General features: G+C 39.0%; 1 protein-coding gene across 1 annotated transcript in view; it reads left to right on the top strand.

Annotated features, from left to right (window-relative positions):
• The first annotated feature begins 2,199 nt into the window (after positions 1-2,199).
• c21h3orf70 (chromosome 21 C3orf70 homolog) overlaps positions 2,200-24,430 on the top strand; it is a 43,160-nt gene continuing 20,929 nt past the window's right edge. Inside the window, exon 1 of the mRNA XM_007246654.4 lies at positions 2,200-2,893. Coding sequence (XP_007246716.2) covers positions 2,719-2,893 — 175 coding nt within the window. The 5' untranslated portion in view covers positions 2,200-2,718. The remainder of the gene's footprint in view (positions 2,894-24,430) is intronic.

Here is a 24,430-nt window from a genome sequence, read left to right as displayed (position 1 = left end):
GTAGCGTTCAGAGAACATTTTACTAACCAAAAATTGTAAGATAGGGAGTCTCTTCGGCTTCTTAGTCCGGCAGAGAGAAGGGGCTGACAGCGTCGTCATGGTCGACTGGTCTAAAATCCTCAAGCTCATTCTTTTGAAGCCATGAATAAAGAAGACACCACTGAAGATCCTTTGATGATTAGTTCCGTGTGGTTCATGCCTTTCATGTGCTCTCCGTTCTCTGGACAGAGAAATTTCATCCTCTCTTTTTTTTTTATCCTCCGTCTGTGAACAGGTCGCCTCTGGCCGCTCTGGACGTCGAGCTACTTCACTTTCGTGGCGGCCATTAGTTGACTGGCCTTCATCGACTCTACGTTCAACCAGAGAGAAAAGTCTGGAACACATCAGTACGCAACTAGCCCGCCAGCCGCCAATCCACCAGTTCATCAGAACAGACGAGAGAAACACAGGGAGAGAGAGAGAGGATGAAGATGACCTCGCCATGAACTTGTCCTACTTGAGCAACCATGAAAGCAGGGATATAGCTAATGAGAAGAGCCACTAGAGACACTGCCATGGGGCAAATGAGGCAAACTTATGATTTTTATCCACTATACATACACTCACACACACCCCAGAAATGTTTGTTTGCTTCTGCTGGCAGGACAAATGAAAACAAGTAAATTAACTCAAACATACCTTTATTTTGCCAAAAATCGCCCTCCACTACAAAAAAATGGCCCAATGAGGCTCTAGTCATGTAAGTTCTTAGTTTCTGGATTTGTGTTGCAGGGTCTTTATGCTAGTCCCAGCTGGCTGTATAACCGGTCCAATGCCAGCCAGCTGGGACAGACCGTGGCTGCCCGTCATGCCATGGGAAGGATGCCATGGGAAGGACCTATTATTAAATAATAATAATAAATCACAGTACAATACATACAGTACCAGCCAAAAATGTGGACACACCTTTTTTCATTCAGTAAACTAAAAAGTGTTAAACAAACTAGAGTATGTTATAATTTAGATTCTTCAAAGTAATTACTTAAAGACATGAAGGTCAGTCAATCTGAAAAAGTGAAAAGGCCGTTAAAAATGTTATGATGAATCTGGCTCTCATCAGGATAGGTTTATCAGAGTTACCAGCCTCGGAAACCGATACAAGGTAACAGAACTCCAGATAAGAGCACCTTAATGCTAAAACAAAAAGCTAATTAAAGCTGCCTATCACAGAAAAAATAGGAAATGGATAATAATAATTAATTTCTGCACCATTTCCCCTCTTTCTGTAGACATACAATAAAGCCCTAAAAAGACTTTAGCGCTCCTGATGATGTCCTGATGATGCTTGAAGGTTTGTTCCAATTCTTAGGGTGAAGGATTTCACCCCTTTCCCTTTTAACTCTAATTCTAACTTGGTTACACTCAAAAACAAGGGGTAGGGGTAAGTGGTAGAGCCAAGGGGTGAAATGGGATTGGGCTTTGGTCCGACAGAGCGAGTGGAAATGGAGGAGCTACTGAACTCCATGTCATGTGACTGAAAAAGCCAAAAAAACCAAAAATAAACTCACCAGTCCTGTTGTATTTTCAATTGCAGTCTGGATGCAAGAGTTTCAAGAGTTTTATCACTGAGTAGAAGTGTAAAATATTTTTCACAGACGATCCCCTGAGAAACTATTAAACTAACCCTTTCTGGATAGGAATTTAGCTTTATTTAGTAGTATATATAAACTATAAACTGTAGTTTGTGCTTGTATTGCTATCAGGGCGTAGGAGGAAGTGCATTACATAATGTGTTATCATTTTTATAGTTGTTATTATTATTTTTATTATGGTCACGCCTCTTTGTTATCCTCCTCCCTTTTCTCCTCCTCCTTTCTCACTCTCTCACTCTATTTCTCTCTCTCCATCCCCCCAGTGGGAGGCTCTCTCGTATCTCGTAGCGCGTGTAGGAAAGAGAGGGAGGGAGGGAGAGGGAGAGAGAGAGAGAGAGAGAGAGAGAGAGAGAGAGGGAGAGGGAGGGAGAGGGAGGAGTGAAAGAAGGGAAGGAGAGAGAGAGAAAGATGAGCTTCTTCACACGTCGAGAGTAAGGAGCAGTGTGTATATATAAGCAGACTCTTCTGAAGGAGAGGAGACCGGACAGAAAGTTGAGAGCTGAGAGAATTAAGAGAGAGAAAGAGAGAGAGAGAGAGAGAGAGAGAAAGAAAAGGAGAGAGAGAAAGAAAAGGAGAGAGAGAGGAAGAGGAGGGCGTGGAAGGATAGAGAGAGAAGAAAGAAGGCTGGAACGAAGAGATCAGCGAGCTTGGAGCTACACAGGCGAGGAGAGGAAGGAGAAGGTCGTGAAGGTTCCCGCTGCTGCTGATACCGCGCGAGCTGCAGCCTATTAATTAAAGAGATACATGGCGGAGGAGGCTACGGCTGGGCGCGCGCTCGCTCGCGAGTGGATAAGCTCAGTTGATTGTTGATGCGCCAACGCTACGGCTACTGGCTGAGATCCTGGAGATGCTGGAGATCCTGGAGATTTTAAACAGCACACTGAACGCACAGGACTGATCTGCATATTGATTGATTGATCGATTGAAGAAGAGAATTAATCCACTGCTATTATTTTATATTGATAGTCTTTTATTCTCATCCACCCTTTCCATTTCCTGGACCACTGGTGGACTCAAAGCCCACCCCGGCTGATCCGATGCGGTTCCCCCGGCGGATCTGATCCCAGCCCGGGATCCCCGCCCCGCCATGGCCGCGTCCGGTGGCCCCAAGAGCGAGAAGTTGGACGAGGCTCAGGCTCTGGCCAAAAGCTGCGCCGGACGCCCGGATTTCTTGCCCTGCGATGGGCTGTCCATCTGCGCCACGCACAGCCACGGCAAGTGCTTCAAACTGCACTGGTGCTGCCACCTGGGCTGGTGCCACTGTGAGTATATATTTATATATATTTACCACTCTGTATCTTCTATACAGCTCTGAAAAAAAGAGAGACCACTTAAAAATTATGAGCTGAACTGCTTGAATTTTGCACCAGGAGTGAGTGGCATAAAGTTATCCAAAAGCAGTGTGTAAGACTGGTGGAGGAGAACATGATGCCAAGATGCATGAAAACTGTGATTAAAAACCAGGATTATTCCACCAAATATTGATTTCTGAACTCTTAAAACTTTATGAATATCAACTTGTTTTCTTTGCATTATTTGAGGTCTAAAAGCTCTGCATATTTTTTGTTACTTCAGACATTTCTCATTTTCTGCAAATACATGATCTAAACGACAACATTTCTATTTGGAATTAGGGAAAAATGTTGTCAGTAGGTTATAGAATAAACAACAGCAATGAACAATGTTCGTTTTACTCAAACATATACCTATAAATAGGAAAATCAGAAAAAACTGACTCAGAAACTGTCAGAAGTGGTCTTCTCATTTTTTTCAGAGCTGTATATTATGTTATACACCCCGCACTCCCCCAAACACGAGACAATGAGACTCTGATTGAATGGTGGAAACTAGCAAAAATGGGAGTTAAAGAGGGAGGTCAAAAATGTGAAAAATTAGCAACATTTACTAGGGCTGAACGATTAATCGTTTTTTAATCGAAATCGCGATTTGAATGGACGCGATTTTTCAATCGCAGGAGCTGCGATTTGAATTAGCCAATAGCCTGCAAGTGTTTCCAACTTATGTGGTTAAAAGCGCCTGTTCTGTGTCTGAGAGGCTTGTGTGTGTGTGTGAGCACACCGCCTGCTCTTCTCCGATTGGCCTGATGCAGCAGGGGCTGGATTCATTTGAATATTTTTTTCACTGGAGGGCGGGGCTGCGTTCAACGCAACGAAGCCAGCATGCACTGCCGCTCTCTCCATTGCAGCTACATCAGGGTGAATTAAATTTAAAGTGGCGCTTGGACATGAGTGGAAGACTTGGATAAAATAATTTAAAGCCAGGCGGACACTGTGCAATTGTTTAAATGCGTTGTAGAGTTCAGATTGTCTGCGAACCCGAACCTGACTTGATGCCCGAACTCGCGCCGGGTCAGCAGAGAATTCCCTCCGCTTTCCTTTGCGCTCTGTCAGATGGTGCTCCAGAAAATGGTCTGTGAGGTAGATCTGTTTTAATACAACAAATCACACTATGATCTTTATGATGTACCACAAGTTACACTGTTATAATCACACAGTGCTGCACGCGTGTCAGCAGCTGCAGCTCTGCCTGTTTAAAGCTCCGCGCGTGGGTTAATCGGTTTGCGCCGCACACATCGCCGGGGTGACGACGCGTCTTTTTGGGGCAGAAATAATATTTCTTTATTTTATTTCTGCTATTGCGTGCCGTTTTTCGTTTATATCTTTTGGAATTCGTTATATTGTAATTTTATTAGTATTTGGGGATTATTAAATAAAATATAAAGTAATATATAAACAGTATAAATAAATATCAGTTTGTACCAGTGTTGGGAGTAACGGCGTTAAAACAGCTTCTGGCCGCTGTGCCTGTGGTTTGGCGTGGTGAAGTGAGGCACAATTGTGACGATTTGCTGCTCTAATCAATTCAGTGATTGCCGTGGACAAGCCAAGTTCCGAATTAAGGACGTTAAGCTCTTTTTAGCTGCTCCGATGTTTGTGGTGCTGCTGCTTTCTCTTTTAGAGCTTAGATTTTCTGCCCGAACCTGACCTGACCCGAGGACCGACCCGAAATCGGGCTCCTATTTTTATTTTATATAAAGCTTTGGTGTGCTAATCATAATGTTGCTAAGTAACCAATTGTTATTGTTCACTAAAGCGAACGAAATAGCGAAAACTGAAAGTGAAAAACATTTGTGTTAACTGAATCTGATAAAAACGGCAATTAAAAGAAAATAACATAACTATCTCGAACTGTATTTTGTGTTTATAAAACTAACTACAACTAACTGAAATTACTGATAGAATACCCTCATTTTCGTGTTAAATTAATTTAAAAGCGCTGTTGTACAGCGGAGTTGTACAGCGGGCGGTGTTGTGCCGAGCGCGTGGCACCTGGTCCGTGGCGTTAGTTCTTGTGTAAAGCGCTCGCGCTAGCCGCAAAATACGACAGAAAACACTGAGAAACTGCAGAACTATCTATGGGATTACAATATGAGCGCCAGGCAGATGAAAGAGAAACAGCAGATACAGCGTGAGAATATTTACCTGTGAGTAGTAACTCACACCAGAAATCTCTCTCTCTCTTTCTTTCTCTCTTGCAAAACGTGCACGTTTTGGGCCTGATCTAAGCTCTATTCTCTTTTGGCAAGGCTGTTGTTATATTAATACCATTTTAACGGTCATTAGATTGTTGTTTTTGTCCATTATTTTTTTTGTTTATATATACATATTTCCTTTGAGGGTGGCTTGGTATGTTTAATTTCATCCCCAGACGCGTTTTTCCGTTTTTTCCGTTTTTTTCAGTATTACAAGTTTTAGTAATTTTCTTTGGTTGTGTGGAGAATTTCGTTTTATTTTTTTAAAATTCGTTAGATTATATTTTTGTCAACATTTTGGGTTTATTTTCGTTTGTTATTTTTCTAATAGTAAATGTATAATTGATTTCCTTTTTTGATGGGCGAATATTAAAAAGTAACGCGATTAGTTACTTTTACTGGTAACTAATTACTTTTATAGTGGAGTAACTCTGTTAGTAACTCAGTTACTTTTTTGGAGAAGTAATGAATAACTATAACTAATTACTTTTTCAAAGTAACGTGCCCAACACTGGTAGCTACCAGTATGAAGCTAACAGCTAAAAACTGATTTACTTTTAAGTTCATTTATTTGTAAATGCATCTCAAAACTCAAAGAGTTTAGGATAAAACCGATATTTTGCTTTTTTTTTTTAGCTTTTCTGCTAAGGCATTACTGTCCACAGCGGACCAGTCAGTTACTGATGTTGCAGTTATACCTTTTGTGCATGCAAGCATTAATGATGCTACTTTTGCATTTAATGTGCAAAAAAACTGATTTACTTTTAAGTTAATTTATATTGTAAAAATGCATCTCAAAACTCAGACTTTACAGTTACTGATGTTGCAGTTAAACCTTGTTATTTATTTTGTTGTTACTTGCAATTTAAAAATAAAACTGAAAACTGCATTTAATCTGAGATACCTGTGAATATTTTATGTGGAAGAAGTTTATAAATTTATTTGATAGGTATGGTAACCACTAATACAGGTTTAGGTTTTTGATGGATTAAAAATAATCGCAATTTAAATCGCAATCGCAATATTCTGTGGAAAAATCGCAATTAGATATTTTGCCCAAATCGTGCAGCCCTAACATTTACACAATTCAAGTGTTTTTTTGTTTGGACAAGACATTCAGATGTTTGATGTGTGATTTGTGTTTCCCTCTATAGTTATTCCACTCAATATGCTAAGATACAAGCTAACATAACAGAAGTCTACGAAAGTGGACTCAAGTCTTTTAGTAGTCTAATCCAAGTCGAGACCAGTACCCAGTGTTCAATTCAGCCGAATTGGTGCCATTTCTTTTCCCGGGAAATTACATGCATAAATGTGCACACAAAATAACTTGAAAATATATTTTATTATTAAGCATAGTGTCTTTTACATTGACCGAATAGCAAAAGTAAGATATGTAATGGAAAAAAAAAATAACTTTATTTGTTAACGGTCCCCACTGAACTATAAGCTTTACCATAAAATATTAAAATATTTAAATCCTTTAGAGACGTATTTTTTTTTGCATTGCGTGTGACTCCAAATCCTATCTATTCTTTAAAAATATTTTTTTCATAATAAATCTATAACATGTAAGTTAAAATATAAATTTGAGTTGTGTTCCTGGGTTTCACTCAGTCCTGTTACTGTAAAACATTACCCTGGTCATCTGAAACATCTGGAACATTCTACCAGTCACATCTACAACAGGAAGTGACCTCAGCTGGTTCTTCTGAATATCATGGGAAGACCAAAATTAAGTTTCCTTATTTGTTTTTCTGTATATTTGATCTTATTGTAACTGTAATGACTGAGGAGGTCAACCTCAATAATCTGTCATGTTACCTAAATTAATTCTTAGATCTTATTAGTTTAGTTTTAAAAAACACATTTTTGGAAAATCACTAGAATGTGCTCAGTGTCCTTTTAGCTATTTTTTACTTTTTTTCTATGATAAAAACTCATTCCTGTTACTTTAATTCTTGTTACTCAAAACATAAAAAGTAACAGGAGTGAGTGCCAGTAACAGGAGTGAGTGCCAGTAACAGGAGTGAGTGCCAGTAACAGGAGTGAGTGCCAGTAACAGGAGTGAGTGCCAGTAGCAGGAGTGAGTGCCAGTAACAGGAGTGAGTGCCAGTAGCAGGAGTGAGTGCCAGTAGCAGGAGTGAGTGCCAGTAACAGAAGTTGGTTTCAGTAACAGGACTGAGTGCCAGTAACAGGACTGAGTGCCAGTAACAGAAGTTGGTTTCAGTAACAGGAGTGAGTTCCAGTAACAGGAGTGAGTGCCAGTAACAGAAGTTGGTTTCAGTAACAGGAGTGAGTGCCAGTAACAGGAGTGAGTGCCAGTAACAGGAGTGAGTGCCAGTAACAGGAGTGAGTGCCAGTAACAGGAGTGAGTGCCAGTAACAGGAGTTGGTTTCAGTAACAGGAGTGAGTGCCAGTAACAGGAGTGAGTGCCAGTAACAGAAGTTGGTTTCAGTAACAGGAGTGAGTGCCAGTAACAGGAGTGAGTGCCAGTAACAGAAGTTGGTTTCAGTAACAGGAGTGAGTGCCAGTAAACAGAAGTTGGTTTCAGTAACAGGAGTGAGTGCCAGTAACAGAAGTTGGTTTCAGTAATAGGAGTGAGGGCCAGTAACAGAAGTTGGTTTCAGTAACAGGAGTGAGTGCCAGTAACAGAAGTTGGTTTCAGTAACAGGAGTGAGTGCCAGTAACAGAAGTTGGTTTCAGTAACAGGAGTGAGTGCCACTAACAGAAGTTGGTTTCAGTAACAGGAGTGAGTGCCACTAACAGAAGTTGGTTTCAGTAACAGGAGTGAGTGCCACTAACAGAAGTTGGTTTCAGTAACAGGAGTGAGTGCCAGTAACAGAAGTTGGTTTCAGTAACAGGAGTGAGTTCCAGTAACAGAAGTTGGTTTCAGTAACAGGAGTGAGTGCCAGTAACAGAAGTTGGTTTCAGTAACAGGAGTGAGTGCCAGTAACAGAAGTTGGTTTCAGTAACAGGAGTGAGTGCCAGTAACAGAAGTTGGTTTCAGGAACAGGAGTGAGTGCCAGTAACAGAAGTTGGTTTCAGTAACAGGAGTGAGTGCCACTAACAGGTTTGGGTCTTCTTGATAAGATAAAAATAGCTTTGCATACAGTGTGCATACATATATAGTGATTTTTTTTTCATAAATATAAATTATTTATTTAAACATGCAGTCAACCATTTCTTTAAAATAAAGACTTTCACTTTCATTCAAATCAAAGGAATAAGTGGAATTGCTTTTAAACATGCTTTTTAAATGTCACATGACTTTTGGTAACAGGACTGAGAAAAATGTAACCATCTTCAGTTTAGAAACCTTGTAAAAAAATTAAGTAAAGCTGCCTGAGATTGACCAGTACATGTTTTGAATAGTTAAATATATGTGTTTTTGATTCAGAATTGAAAAATGATTAAAAAAGTAAGTTTAAATGGCCCTTATATCCTCCTGAGACCCAGACTTGTGCTTTTTTCAATTTGTCCTTTTATTTTTTGGGATTAGTAGGACCTAACAAAAATATAAAAAATAAACTTTGACTTTGTACAAGAAGTTATTTTAGCAAAAAAAAAAAACAAGAAAAAAAACATGTAAAATGATCATTCCCATTTGGGTTCAGAGGGACCCAATCAGTCCAAAAACAACAAGAAATGCTTTCTACAATAATTCTAGAAAATAAACTAGTATAAAATTAAATGCAAATCTTTACCTGGCACATGTTAATGTCTGGACTGGCTGTAGAAACCTTTGACTGGGATTCCTGTCGTCATGTGACCAATAGGTGGGAGGGGCAGTGTCTCCATATGAGGCCAAAGGCTCAACGTTTAAAAAAAAAATGAAGTGTCAAGGAGGAGAAATGTAATTTCCATGTTTGAGGACGCAGTGTCTCAAGAGGATATTCTAATGTCCCATGACTTTTGGCATGTCAGTTTATCTTGAAAGCATTAGAAATGTAATTCAGTAGACTTTACCATTCAATACAAAAGCCCAAAAGCCTTATGCAACACAGCCGAGTCACCTCTGTGTATTTACACCAGTTATATATTTCACATTCATTCAGCTTAATGACTGATTATGAAAAGCATTATGCGAAGTTGAGGTGGAATTAGTAGAATATTTAAATGCAAACTAAATTATGTAACATGAAAATGGGGTTGAGCATAGGTGCTTTTTCTGAAATAAACCCCAGTATAAATCAGTCATTAGCTGTAATTGAGTCTTGTTTGATGAACAATTCCTCACTAATTATTTTAACAATGGTAATGAAAATCCTCTGCTTTGGTTAAGAAATATTCAATTACAAGATTCTGAACGCTCCTCGCCTCACAAAATGCTTAATGTTGTTTTTAATGAGCTGAATTGTTGTTTTCCGCCCAAACAGTCAATTAGCAAAGAGTAAACTACTTAACAATTCATGATTCTGGAATTTCTTGCTCTTTTGGCTGAACTGAAAAAAAAAAACAAGCTAGTTTTATGACATGTTTAATAAATATGTACGTGTGAGACGCATATGTGAGTCATTTTAAAATATTAGTCTCTAACCACCTTCAGACAGCCTGTGCCTGTTTTAGTTTAGTTTTTATTTTACCCTTTTATTTATTGATTTATTGATTTATTTTGTCTTTTTATTTTTCTAATTTTATGTTTTACCTTTTAGTGTATACCTTTTAATGTATATTTCATCTCTTTATTTGTTTTATTACTGTTTTTTTCTTTACCTTTTTCTTTAATTTAATTTAATGTAATTTAATTTTGCCCTTTTTATCTACTTTCTTAACTTAATATTATTATTTATTTATTTATTTTAGTTCCATCACTTTACTTTTTTTATAATTTTGGTGTTATTTTAGTCCTCAATTTTTTTATTGTGTTTATATTTTATTATTCTAATTATTTATTTCTTTGTTTTACTGCTTTACATTTTAGCCTGCCTGCATGTCCTTTTATTCCGAATTATTTTATTTCTTCTTAATTAACTCGTACTTTTTTGCTTGTTTTTATAACTTAAACTTATTTTTCAGTCCCTTTTAATTTGTTAATGCTTTCAAAAATCTCCCCCCTTGAAGGCGTTTTCAAAAAGCTACGTTTTCAGTGACCGAAAACGCAGTTTTTATGTGGACAAAAGGCCAAAACGGAGACAAAAACCTCAAATATCCAGATTCATGTGGATGGGGCCTTACTCTGTAGCTAGTCAGATCAGATAGTTACATCGTTGCTGTCCAATGAAAAGCAAGTATCTCCATTTTTGTTGTTTTGTTGTTTTAAGTTTACTACATAATTTGAACAGACAGACTCTATCTTACACTTTGCCAACATTTCTTGATGAACGAACCAATAGAAATACTAAAAAAACACACTTTTTACGTTGACTTCTATTGAAAGTTTAGAAGGTTTTGGAAACACTTGTTTTTTAGTGGACCGCAACAATATACTGTATATGTCTCATTTGCAGAAAATGAGAAAAGGCTAAAAAAAAAAAAAAAAAGATGCAGAGCTTTCAGACCTGAAATAATGCAGAGAAAACAAGTTCATATTCATAAAGTTTTAAGAGTTCAGAAATCAATATTTGGTGGAATAACCCTGGTTTTTAATCACAGTTTGCATTCATGCATTTTGGCATCATGTTCTCCTCCACCAGTCTTACTCACTGCTTTTGGATAACTTTATGCTGCTTTACTCCTGGTGCAAAAATTCAAGCAGTTCAGTTTGGTTTGATGGCTTGTGATCATCCATCTTTCTCTTGATTATATTCCAGAGGTTTTTAATTTGGTAAAATCAAAGAAACTCATCTTTTTTAAGTGGTATCTTATTTTTTTCCAGAGCTGTTCTTAGTTCAGTTTAATAGAACATACTGAAGAGTGTGTTGTTGGACAGGGCTGGGTGAGGAACAGACACTATTAGAAGAAGAGTTAAACAGAAAACAGATCCCTCTGTTAAACCGAGGCCGTGGCCGGGAGGAAATGAGATCATGTGACTGAGAGGGGCGCAAGGCATTGCTCACATTCTTGTGGCTCTTCGGGGATGCAGTCATGTCTAAGAGCAGATAGATGATGGTGTGTTAAAGAGTGAACGCAGGGAAGGCCTGTGAACAGTGAGCCGTAATACGGAGATGCTTAATCTTCTGGGAGAGCGGTGTGGAAATAAATCAGGTCACTCAGCACTTTTTTTTTTTTTCCATTGTTGTAATCGGCGTGGTAGTTGTAGTTGTTGTTGTTGTTGTTGTGATGAGAAGTCACTTCAGGACAGTGTTCCTGAAACATGGTTTTAATCTGCTCCAGCGTGGGCCTTAATGCATCGCAGCCTGCTTACTGTTTTACACTCTGTCGTTTAGAGCATTCATTTGCAGAAAAGGAGAAATGGCTGAAATAACAAAAAAAGATGCAGAGCTTTTAAGAGTTCAGAAATCATCAATATTTGGTGGAATAACCCTAATTTTTCATCACAGTTTTTATGCATCTTGGCATCATGTTCTCCTCCACCAGTCTTACACACTGCTTTTGGATAACTTTATGCTGCTCACTCCTAGTGCAAAAAATCAAGCAGTTCAGTTTGGTTTGATGGTTTGTGATCATCCATCTTCCTCTTGATTATATTCCAGAGGTTTTCAGTTTGGTAAAATCAAAGAAACTCATCCTATTAAATCGTAACCCCTGTATCCTGAGGTTGATTATGATAAATTATTAGTGAACAGTCTGCCAGATATTTTTGAGAAAGGACAAAAGTGTTGGGACACCTGCTCATATGTTGATTTTGCCGAAATATCTTTTTTGCGATATATTGTATATATTTTCATTTGAGGTACATTATCAGTATGTGTGGTCAAATATGGATTTTTTTTTTTTTTTATCATAGGTGCTCTAAACTCCTCAAGACTCACCCCAATTTGACTGGTATTTGCTTATTTAGGAGTATTATATGTTCTTAAGTAAAAATCTTAGAGAATTGTGATGATATCGTACCATGGGATGCCCTATGAGTTTGACCACCAATATTCATTACCAATATTTGACGCAACGTATGTATCGATTAGGTTTTTCAAACGAAATCAATACAGAATATCGCTATAACAATATTTTGTCACACTCCTATGAAGGTTCATATAATATGCTCCAGGTAGTCCTATTATATTGGCAGCATAAAAGTGGGGAGGGTGTTCAGTTTTAGCGCAGAAAAACTGGCCAAAGAGTCTAAAAGTGGGGAGAGTGCGCAGTTTTATCACAGAAAAACGGGCCAAAGAGTCTAAAAGTGGAGAGAGTGCGCAGTTGTAGCGCAGAAAAACAGGTCAAAGAGAGTTCGCAGTTGTAGCGCAGAAAACAGGCCAAAGAGTCTAAAAGCAGAGAGATTGTGCAGTTTTAGTACAGAAAAACAGGCCAAAGAGTCTAAAACCGGAGAGAGTGCACAGTTTTAGCACAGAAAAACGGGCCAAAGAGTCTAAAAGCGAAGAGAGTTCGCAGTTTTAGCACAGAAAAACAGGCCAAAGAGTCTAAAAGCGGAGAGAGTGATCAGTTGTAGCACAGAAAAACGGGCCAAAGAGAGTGCGCAGTTTTAGCGTAGAAAACAGGCCAAAGAGTCTAAAAGCAGAGAGAGTGCGCAGTTTTAGCACAGAAAAACGGGCCAAAGAGTCTAAAACCGAAGAGAGTGCGCAGTTTTAGCACAGAAAAACGGGCCAAAGAGTCTAAAAGCGGAGAGAGTGCGCAGTTTTATCACAGAAAAACGGGCCAAAGAGTCTAAAAGCGGAGAGAGTGATCAGTTGTAGCACAGAAAAACGGGCCAAAGAGAGTGCGCAGTTTTAGCGTAGAAAACAGGCCAAAGAGTCTAAAAGCAGAGAGAGTGCGCAGTTTTAGCACAGAAAAACGGGCCAAAGAGTCTAAAACCGAAGAGAGTGCGCAGTTTTAGCACAGAAAAACGGGCCAAAGAGTCTAAAAGCGGAGAGAGTGCGCAGTTTTATCACAGAAAAACGGGCCAAAGAGTCTAAAAGCGGAGAGTGCTCAGTTGTAGCGCAGAAAATAAGGGCAAAAGAGTCTAAAAGTTGCCGTGATTAAGAAGTTTAATATTAAGAGACATCATGAAATTAAACATCAATTTGAAAAATCTTAGTTTACACAACACTGTCAAAGATAAAGATAGTAAGTCAAGTAAAATGGTGTGTAAATGAAGTAATCAGGAAAATGTATTATTTAAAGTGGTATATTTCATTATTAGTTTATTATAGAGTCTGTGGCCCGTGACTTCAAATATATTTCTCCTTCTGGCCCCCAACAAAAAAAACACCCCTGGTCTACAGGATCTAGACAAGCCCTCAAATATTGGGACATTTGGAGAGTTTTTGAGACCAAAAAGTTCTCAAGAGCGAAAAGGTGAGCTGAGAGTATTAAAAGATGTGTGTGTGTGTGTGTGTGTGTGTGTTTGAGGGGTCTTTTTTCCAGTGTGTTCTGAAAGCCATTAGAGGAAGGAAGTTACAGGGTACATAGCAAGAAGTGCAGAGTCCTTTGTTAGTGTCCTGAAGTCACGCTGGCCCCTGTTCCGCAGTTATAGCTTCTTCTCTTTGCTTCACAAAGGTCAGTGCAATTTAGCCCAGAAGCCTTTAGCCAGGGACCTTCAGGGTCTGTGCTTTCAAGCCCACCCTTTGCTTTCACACTAAATGGCAAAGTCCAGACCAGTCATTTGGCTGGCTTGACTGTTTTCGATGCTGCCCTGAGAGAATACACAGAGAAAACAACAGACTGCGCCAAAGCAGTGGTGTGCAGGAAAGAGCACAAGAGTCCAAAAATGTCTGCTCCAAAAAGTATATTTACGTGTTTCACTTGAATAGTCAATTACAGATCGCACAGCTTAATTTAGGGCGTGTCTGTGTGTTTTTGGTATTGTGAGGGCACAAAAAATATGCCTTGCACAGCTCAAAATGCACAAAAAGCATGTACTAATTCTGTTAATTAATCATAGGTGTGGTTAATTTTGGGCGTAACGTGAAATAAACCAATCAGTGTGCCAGTAGTCATTCCCTTTTAGAGCCAGGTGCACTCTGACTTTGGCGCGTTCGTATCTTAACAGCGCGATGCTTTTTTGTGTCTCAGCAGAGCTCGTTCACACTGTGAAAATACACCAGTTTATTGTTGAGCTAAAAGTCATCTTTGTGCTCTGCAGTAGGAATGAACTGATGAATTACTGTTGTCTGGGTTTTAATCATTCAGTGGAGCTCCTGTTTTCCGTTGCCAAGATAGCAATACAACAGAAATTTACCTGAGAACACCTCATTTCCAGACCAGTCCCCAATATATCTGTGCCGATGTCAGACGTTCATTGCTATCTTGGCAACACAAACCCAACTTTCACATCAAGAATAAACAGAATATAAAATAAAATAACATTGCTGTTGCCTTATACGACCTGTTTGTGCATCTTCACGGCGTGAATGCGCAGGTCAATTTCCTTGCATACTTTTCCCAACGTTACGATAGCAAAGACACTGACACTGATATGCCCTAAATCAAGCTGCGTGGTGCATGGTTGACAGATCTAATGGGCATCAGTACTACCCTGAGATATTATAACAAATTAATAAAATACTTTAATCAGTTTGCCAGGCCTTTACCACACTACATTTCTATCTTAAACCCCACTGTTTAAATAGCAAGGGTGGTTGTGAATATATCTACACCGATGTCAGACGTTCATTGCTATCTTGGCAACACCAGCACTCCCCCTGCTTGTTTCGCATATATAGACATGCAGCAGTGCACAAAAACACAGCTTTTACATCAAGAATAAACAGAATAGAAAATAAAATAACATTGCTGTTTCAATAAATTACCTGCTTGTGCGCAGGTCACTTTCCTAGAATACTTTTCCTGTGGTTACGATAGCAAAGACACTCTGATATGCCCTAAATCAAGCTGTGTGGTGCAGGATTGACTAATCTAACAGCATTAAAACTACCCTGAGATATTGTAACGATTAAATAATAGACTTTAGTCAGTTTTGCCAGAACTTTACCACACTACATATTTACTGTATATTTTCATCTGCCTTTCAAATATTGAGAAAAATACTAGCATTTCTGTTTTCAAATCATGCTTTTGATCTTGATTAAATCACAGAATAGTGATGTGATAATGAAGATAATGTCAACTTTATAGTATTTGTCTGTTGTACACAATTGGGACGCAGCCTTGGTTTATGGTATTTCCCAAAGTAGCCGTAGAGTTTAGCTTCAAGGGACTTTAAGGGGCTTTCACTACTGGAATGTGCTGTATGTGAATATTGGGGTGTAAATATAAGGTGTCAGGATTTCCCCCCCGCTGGCGCTGCTGAGAGGATGTGTACGTTTGCAGGGCTGTCAACAACACTGTAAACATGATGGATGCTAATACTCCACCTAGCATAGCGTAGCGTAGCGCAGCAGTAGCAGCCGGTCTATTCCTGCAGAAGCTGCTTCAGTTTAAAGCGTAATGAGGAAGGTTCTCTGAGGAACTTGATAGACATTTAACCCACTTCTGAACAGCTGTGCAGATGAGATGTTCCTGCTTTTATTTTTTATTTATTTTTTGTATCTATGATTTCATAAGGAAGGGGAGCAGGAATTGGGGGTATCTAGCAGGTGCAGGAAGCAGTGAGGGGCTGATAAGGATAAAGAGACCAAGAGGGAGACGTAGGAAGAAGAGTATTGATGTCTGAGTTTAGTAGAACTGACATGGATCCCTACTACCTACTCCCATCCATATGTTTTCTGTGAATCACCTGAAAGAGTTGTGAGGAAAGTGTCAGAAATCATTGATGCTACTATGAGCCATTTGGATGCTCCATTAATTAAACCTGCATAGAACCACCCTGGCCCCACCACTCACCCGTCAACCCCCACCAAAGCCCCACCCACTAGATCAGTTAAATTATCTACTATTTGGTTGAGACTATCTACTGGTTAAGAACCTCAGACAGTACACAGCAGGATTAGCCAGCAGACTTCATCTGAGGGAGGGATCTGTACTTACTGTCTGTGGCTTAGATTTCCAGATTCCTCCGAAACCCCGAGTGTTCCAGTAAGCCAGGGCAGTATTACCTAGCGGTTCGTCCCACGTAGCTCGTTTTAACACAGTAAGCACAAAGGCTACAGGCTGATAATACTTTCCTCTGAATGGCGAAAGAGCTAGTGCTTAGCGGCGGCATGGTGGCTTAGTGGTTAGCATGTTCTCCTCCCAGCGCTGGGGTCTTGGGTTCAAGTCCCTATCTGGGTGGAGTTTCCATGCTCTCCCTGTGTCTGTGTGGGTTTCCTCTGGGGACTCCGGTTTCCTCCCACAGTCCAAAAACATGGAGATTAGGTAAATTGGATACTCTAAATTGCCCCAAAAAATTGAATACTCTAAATTGATCTGGTGTGTATGTGTGGTATGTATGTAAGTTGTGTGGGTGTAAATGTGTGTATGATTGTGCCCAGATATGGATTGGCACTCTGTCCTGGGTAATTGCTGTAGTGCCCGATGCAGTCCTCCAGGTGGACGGTCGTTTCCGGTTGAGAGTACGCTGTGCGCTATTGGCTGCCGCTTCTCACCGGTGTGTGGATGTAATGTGCTTGTGTGTAAAAAAAAACGTGTAAATTGTAAAGCGTCCTTGGGTTTCTAGAAAGGCGCTAAATAAGTTGAACTTCTTTCATTCATTCATTAGCGCAGTTAGTTTTCCTGCAAAATGTCTTGGTAAACTTGGGATTATTTTTCCCTTGATGATGACTATCTGTCCAGGCCCTGAGGTAGAAAAGCAGCCCCAAACCATGATGCCCCCTCCACCATGTTTCACAGTTGGGATGATGTTTTGATGATGGTGTGCTGTGCCTTTTTTCTCCACTCATAGCATTTTGTGTTCATTCCAAACAACTCAATTTCGGTTTCACCTGTCCATGGTATATTTAGCCAGTAGTGCTGTGGAACATCCAGGTGCTCTTTTGCAAACTTCGAACGTGCAGTGGCTTCCTCCGTGGTGTCCTCCCATGAACTCCATTCGTTTAATTTTTTTTTTCTTATTGTTGATTTGTCAAATAAAAATGTTAGTCTTTAGCTGACACTCTCTAGGATTCTTCCTCACCTCATTGATTCCTCATTCTGCGCTGTGCTCTTGCAGTCATCTTTACAGGACTTTACCACTCCTAGGGAGAGTAGCTCCAGTAACAGTGCTAAACTTTCTCCATTTGTAGACCGTCGTCTGTCTTTCCGTGGACACGTGAACATCAAGGCTTTTAGAGATACTTTTGTAACCCTTTCTTTCCAGCTTCATGCAAGTCAACCATTCTTAAACGTAGGTCGTCTGAGAGCTCTTTTTTTGTGCTGAGAGGCATGATTCACATAATCCAACACAAAATCCAAACTGGTGTGTTTTTTTTTTATAGGGCAGGGCAGCTTTAACCAACACATCCAATCTCATCACATCCTCTTAGAAAAGTCATTAGCCTAGGGGTTCACATACTTTTCGCCCTTTTTTTTTTAACAATATGTTTATTAGAGTTTTTTTTTAAGAAAGTCATGTACAAAAAACATTCTGCTTGAAATATAATTACAAGAAGATAAAAAAAGGGAAGAACACAAAAGACAGGACAAACAGGGTGTATAAACTAAGATAACTTTTCTTTGCCAGTGCAAAATCAACATAGACAGAAGAAAAGAAAAAAGAAAGAGGTGGGTAGTTTATCATATTACATCAAGGTCTCCATCAAACTCCTCAAGATGGTCTAAAAATGACTGCCAGATTTGATAAAATTCTCAGACCGTGTTTTTGTGTGGTATTAGTTTAATCAGACTGTGTTTGTCTATTGTTGTGACTTGATGATCAATTACTCAGAAATCCAAGTCATCCCAAAGGGTTCACATACTTTTCCTTGCTACTGTTTTATGTATAAAATGCTCACGTATGTAATTATCGTGAATTCTAACCTAAATTTTAGTTATTGCGGTGTACAGTATTGTGTGTTTTAGCGGTCGGCTGCGTTCAGCGCTGATGTATTTCCAGTTTTGTAAGTCAAACAGTAAGTCTGCTGGTTTCTGAGTGTCTGAGTGCTGAATATGTAATGCTGTCTTCCACACTGAGAGAGTACATTATTGAAATAATTCCAATAAAAGAGTGCTACAGGGCCGTGAACACGTATGCACACACACACACACACACACACACACACACACACACACACACACACACACACACACACACACGCACGCCGCGCCGTGCGGTTACAGTGCTGAATAAATGAATACTGATTGGGTTTTTAATTCAGGAGGCTCCTTTGAGAGCGCAGCTACAGAGGAGTTTTCTGCAGACCCAAGGGAATACAATACAGCCTCGTTTGTCTTCACTCGTCCCCCTCCCTCCCTCATTTTCTCTCTCTCTCTCTCTCTCTCTCTCTCTCGCTGTATTTGTTACCTGCCTTTGTTGGTTTGCTTTTATATGAATATTCGCACAGTTGTCCTCCACAGGAACCCTTGTTTACTCCCCTCGGGGAACTGAGCAGGGTTTCTCCTTTTTGGTGATAAAAATACTGCAGATTTCCTGCGCTGTATATCGTCACTGTCACGCTCACAAAGACTGTACCTCCATTTTTATATTTCTCCTTTTTATACACTGTATAAAAAGCCAGCTGCTCTGTTTCATTGGCTGAATATTTTGCCAAAAATGGATCTATAGAAATGATCAATAGAAATGATCAATAGAAATGATCGTTCAGTAAATATAAAGTAATTATATGTTTTTTTTTTTATTCTGTTGAATGAAACCTGAACATTATAATAATAATAATCACATGAATCAATAAATACAGTAGATTCAGTGGTTAATCTATTTTACACATGGATTGTGTTCGTGGATTCTTGTTACAGTGGAAACTCCAATGTTCTCTGCTGAAAGTAGTGTCCTCCAGTGGTAACCTTACTGATGTGTCTGGTTTTGCCAGGATAAGTGTTAAGTGATGTTTTATGCTTGAACATGGTATGTCGGACTAAAACCACAATAAATTAATCAATAGAAATTATCTAAATCAGGGGTGTCCAAACTAAGGCCCGCGGGCCATTTGCGGCCCGTTTCCTTTTTTAGAAATAGAATGAAAGTTGGCCCGCTGTTAAACAGGTTTTTATAATGTGAGATTCAAAGTTTGAACGCTAGGTGTCAGAAACGGGCCAAAGAGTCTAAAAGCGGAGAGAGTGCGCATTTCTAGCGCAAAAAAACGGGCCAAAGAGTCTAAAAGCGGAGAGGGTGCGCATTTCTAGCACAGAAAAACGGGGCAAAGAGTCTAAAAGCGGAGAGGGTGCGCATTTCTAGTGCAGAAAAAACGGGACAAAGAGTCTAAAAGCGGAGAGAGTGCGCATTTCTAGCGCAGAAAAACGGGACAAAAGTGTCTAAAAGCGGAGAGAGTGCGCATTTCTAGCGCAGAAAAACGGGACAAAAGTGTCTAAAAGCGGAGAGGGTGCGCATTTCTAGCGCAGAAAAATGGGGCAAAGAGTCTAAAAGCGGAGAGGGTGCGCATTTCTAGCGCAGAAAAACGGGGCAAAGAGTCTAAAAGCGGAGAGGTTGCGCATTTCTAGTGCAGAAAAAACGGGACAAAGAGTCTAAAAGCGGAGAGAGTGCGCATTTCTAGCGCAGAAAAACGGGACAAAAGTGTCTAAAAGCGGAGAGGGTGCGCATTTCTAGCGCAGAAAACGGGGTAAAAGAGTCTAAAAGCGGAGAGAGTGCTCAGTTTTAGTGCAGAAAAACAGGCCAAAGAGTCTAAAAGCAGAGAGGATGCGCATTTCTAGCGCAGAAAAAACGGGACAAAGAGTCTAAAAGCGGAGAAAGTGCGCATTTCTAGCGCAGGAAAACGGGACAAAAGTGTCTAAAAGCGGAGAGAGTGCGCATTTCAAGCGCAGAAAAACGGGGTAAAAGAGTCTAAAAGCAGAGAGGGTGCGCATTTCTAGCGCAGAAAAAACGGGACAAAGAGTCTAAAAGCGGAGAGAGTGCGCATTTCTAGCGCAGAAAAACGGGACAAAGAGTCTAAAAGCGGAGAGAGTGCGCATTTCTAGCGCAGAAAAACGGGGTAAAAGAGTGTAAAAGTTGCCGTAATTAAGGAGTTTAATATTAAGAGACGTCATGAAATTAAACATCAGTTTGAAAAATCTTAGTTTACACAACACTGTCAAAGATAAAGATAGTAAGTCAAGTAAAATGGTGTGTAAATGAAAGTAATCAGGAAAAAAGTATTATTTAAAGTGGTATATTTCATTATTTGTTTTATTACAGAGTCTGTGGCCCGTGACTTCAAATATATTTCTCCTTCTGGCCCCCAACAAAAAAAGTTTGGACACCCCTGATCTAAATGATCTTATAGAAAAATTTTAATCACTGTAATTGTAATTGTTGTTTTATCTGATGGAAGATGATCCCTATATTTTGCATAAACTGTTCAATCAATAAAGTTGAAATTCAAAAACTGATGGAAACAACCAATGGCTACCAACCAACTCCTCATGCCAATAGCTGCTGTTTGAATTGCTGCTCTTAACTATGTTACTGGCTGCAGCCGTGCAGTGAAAGCTATTAACATTTTCTAGAATGATTGCAGTAACAGTAACAGTAACTGATGGAAACATAAATTTGTTTGTTTTTTACACTGTAAAACCCAAAAAGTTAATTCAACTCAAAGATTTCTGTTTGAATATATATGTTGCCACAAATGTTCAGGTAACTCAACTTCATAGTTGAGTAATGTTTATAAATATCCATTTTTACATAATTAGGGAAAAAATACTTTCGAAGTTCATCTAAATTAGTAAAAATAGTCCTAATTATTTAGACTGAACAACAAAAAAACATGAGACAAACACACTATATATTTAATTTATTCAGTGGTAAAAAAAAGTTAAAAAAGTGACAAAGATAGAAAACCTGGGAAAAAAACATGTTTTAAATTGTTTAATTTTGTTCGGTTTTAGTGCATCCCTTATCCGTTTTTTGGATATTTTATTTTGTGGACTATCGTAATAGAAATCGCGCTAATGAGTGAGCTTCAACCCAGGTCTAAAAAAAGTCACACTTCATTATAGAAGGATATTTAATACCCACAATACGCTTTATTAAGCCAGATGTGCTTAACTAACTAACTAACTTTATTAAGCAGCAGCTGGATTAAGTTAAGCATTTTCCAGAGCACCCAAATGATTTTATTAAGCCTTATTAAACCAGAAGTTGGTAATTAACCAGCAGCATTTTTTATTATAAGAAGCACATATACTTACAGCTCTGGAAAAAATGTGCTGCTTGAATTTTTGCACCAGGAGTGACATAAAGTTATCCAAAAGCAGTGTGTAAGACTGGTGGAGGAGAACATGATGCCAAGATGCATGAAAACTGTGATTTAAAACCAGGATTATTCCACCAAATATTGATTTCTGAACTCTTAAAACTTTATGAATATGAACTTTTCATTTTCTTTGCATTATTTGAGGTCTGAAAGCTCTACATCTTTTTTATTGTTTCAGCCATTTCTCATTTTCTGCAAATAATTGCTCTAATTATTTTTATTTGAAATTTGGGAGAAATGTTGTCTGTAGTTTAATGTAAATGCTCACAAGATAATACCTCACAACCTGTACAGGTGTGAGCTTTTTCCAAGCCGTTAGCTTAATACTTAATACTTCGTAGACACACTTCGTAGAACTTGTGTGATGCTGTCCCATGACTTTTGGCATGTCAGTGTATTTCTCAGTGCACTTTCTTATAAAGTTTTTTTGTAAGATCACATTTTAAAAGGACAGAAAATATACAAAATAAAACATCAATGAATTGATAAAAGAATAGTAGAATTAGGGCATAGTTTTAAAATGATAGTAGGATGGAAATCATGTTATCATAAAATATAATTATGATAATGATAATGATAATGAGGATTCTTCTCTTGTCTATGAAGCTAAAGTGATGGAAAAAACAAGGTTTTCTGGAGTTCTGACAGTGATAAATACACCCCGTCTGTCTGGAGTTGAGCGGGTTCGCTGCAGCCTCGTTGGAGGTGTTTTGGCCGCAGGTTAACTTGAATCATTTCTCGTGACTCTGCAGCCCCTCGTCGGCCTTGTGTGTGTAAATGTGATAATCTCAAGGTAAAAAAAAGCTGGAATTCGGTTTAAACTTAAAAAAAAATCCCATCGTAATTCAGGGCCAGTGGTGTCCAATTTGAATGAATTATCCTCGCATGAGTTTTTCTTTTAGCCGGTGGCTGCCTGCCGCCTCAGCTCAGGGCCACAATAAGAGGCCTGCTCTCCATCTGTGACCACGGTCAAGATGCTGTTTTTATAGGGTACATATACTATATACAGCTCTGGATAAAAAATAAGAGACCACTTAAAAATGATGAGTTTCTTTGATTTTACCAAATTGAAAACCTCTGGAATATAATCAAGAGGAAGATGGATGATCACAAGCCATCAAACCAAACTGAACTGCTTGAATTTTTGCACCAGGAGTGAATATCATAAAGTTATCCAAAAGCAGTGTGTAAGACTGGTGGAGGAGAACATGCCAGATCATGCAAGATGCATGGAAACTGTGATAAAAAAAACAGGAACTCTTAAAACATTATAAATATATGAACTTGTTTTCTTTGCATTATTTGAGGTCTGAGAGGTCTGCATTTGTTTTGTTATTCACACTTATCTCATTGTCTGCAAATAAATGCTCTAAATTACATTATTTTTATTTGGAATTTGGGAGAAATATTGTCGGTAGTTTATAGAATAAAACAAAAATGTTTGTTTTAATAAAACATAAACCTATAAATAGCAAAATCAGAGAAACTGATTCAGAAACTGAGTTGAGAGTCTTGGGTTCAAGTCCCTATCTGGGTGGAGTTTCTATGTTCTCACTCTCACTCATGTGTCTGCAATTCCTTCCACTGTCCAAAAACATGGAGATCACTTAAACTGAATGCTGCTCGATGCAGTCCTCCAGCTGAGTGGTTGTTTCCGGTTGAGAGTATGCTGTGCGCGATGGGCTGCTGCTTCTTTGACTATTTCGCCCAAAACACACCCACAATGAATGAAGATTATTAGTACACGCCTTTTGTGCATTTCGTGCCACACAAAGCATACTTTTCCTGTGGTTATGATAGCAAAGACACACTGTGACACGCTTAATCAAGCTGTACGGTGCGCAAATGATGACTATAGATCGCCTATAGATCGCTAAAATAGGGCCATCCAGTTGGTCATCCTCTAGTTCTCGGGGATGTGGTGTAGATAAAGACAATAGATAAAACAAGAGAGACAAACAGAGATAAAATAAGGAGAGATCAAGATAGAGAAAAAGAAACAAAGAAAGAGAAAGAGAGGGGGATAAAGTGCAGTAGGAGCTAAAGAGAGAAAGATTGACTGTAATGGAACTTTGCTCTCCTGCCCTCGTCCTCATGCCGAGCTCCACTCATCTGATCAGACTCTCCGCCGCTTCTGCTTTTATCCAACCGAGACACACACACACACACACACACACACACACACACACACACCACACACACCACACACACACACAGCTAGAGACACTTTCACTTCACTTTCCTCCTTCTGTTCTTATTGGACTCTGGTGTTAAGTAAGGAACTCTCAGGATCAGATTAAATCTCAACAGCACTCTCTGAGAGCTCCGGTCTCGACCTGTTTGACGATCGACAGCAGTTTTATTCTCAGACACAGCTCGTTCATTCCCACACAACTGCCTCAAACTATTTATAATTGAATCTGAATAATGATCTTTACTATTGGAAAACAATTGCAGTCATAATTGTGTACTAACAAAGTGGTTGGAGGAATTAAAGTTTATACACACTTATTCTACAGCAGGGGTCTTAAACTCATTTATTCTGGGGGCCGCTTTTTTTTGTGCATTTAACAGCCTGGACTCGCTGTCGTTACACTGTCAAAGTGTAATGGCAATTAATATTAATAATAATAATAATAATACAAAATATTATCTAAAAAAATATATACAAACATAGATTATAATAAACTCTTACTACCATAACTTTTCCTTGATACTGTGATTTAGGCTATCCAAAAATATAGTACATGGACTTCTACTGGAAACATGCTCTAATATTTATTAATATTAATGTTTTTACCTTTAAATATACACAAAAGAGTAGCACGGTTTGACAGGGGAGCAAAATTGGACAGAACACCGGATCTCTCAGCTTGCAGCATGTGGACCTATCCGTGACGTTTTTATTTATTTATTTTTTTTTATTTAAATAAAGCAACACATGT

The sequence above is a fragment of the Astyanax mexicanus genome, chromosome 21 (assembly GCF_023375975.1).
Source record: "Astyanax mexicanus isolate ESR-SI-001 chromosome 21, AstMex3_surface, whole genome shotgun sequence".
Lineage (NCBI taxonomy): Eukaryota > Metazoa > Chordata > Actinopteri > Characiformes > Acestrorhamphidae > Astyanax > Astyanax mexicanus.
The sequence above is the reverse complement of the archived record's forward strand: the minus strand, read 5'-3'. Positions and strand labels throughout refer to the sequence as shown.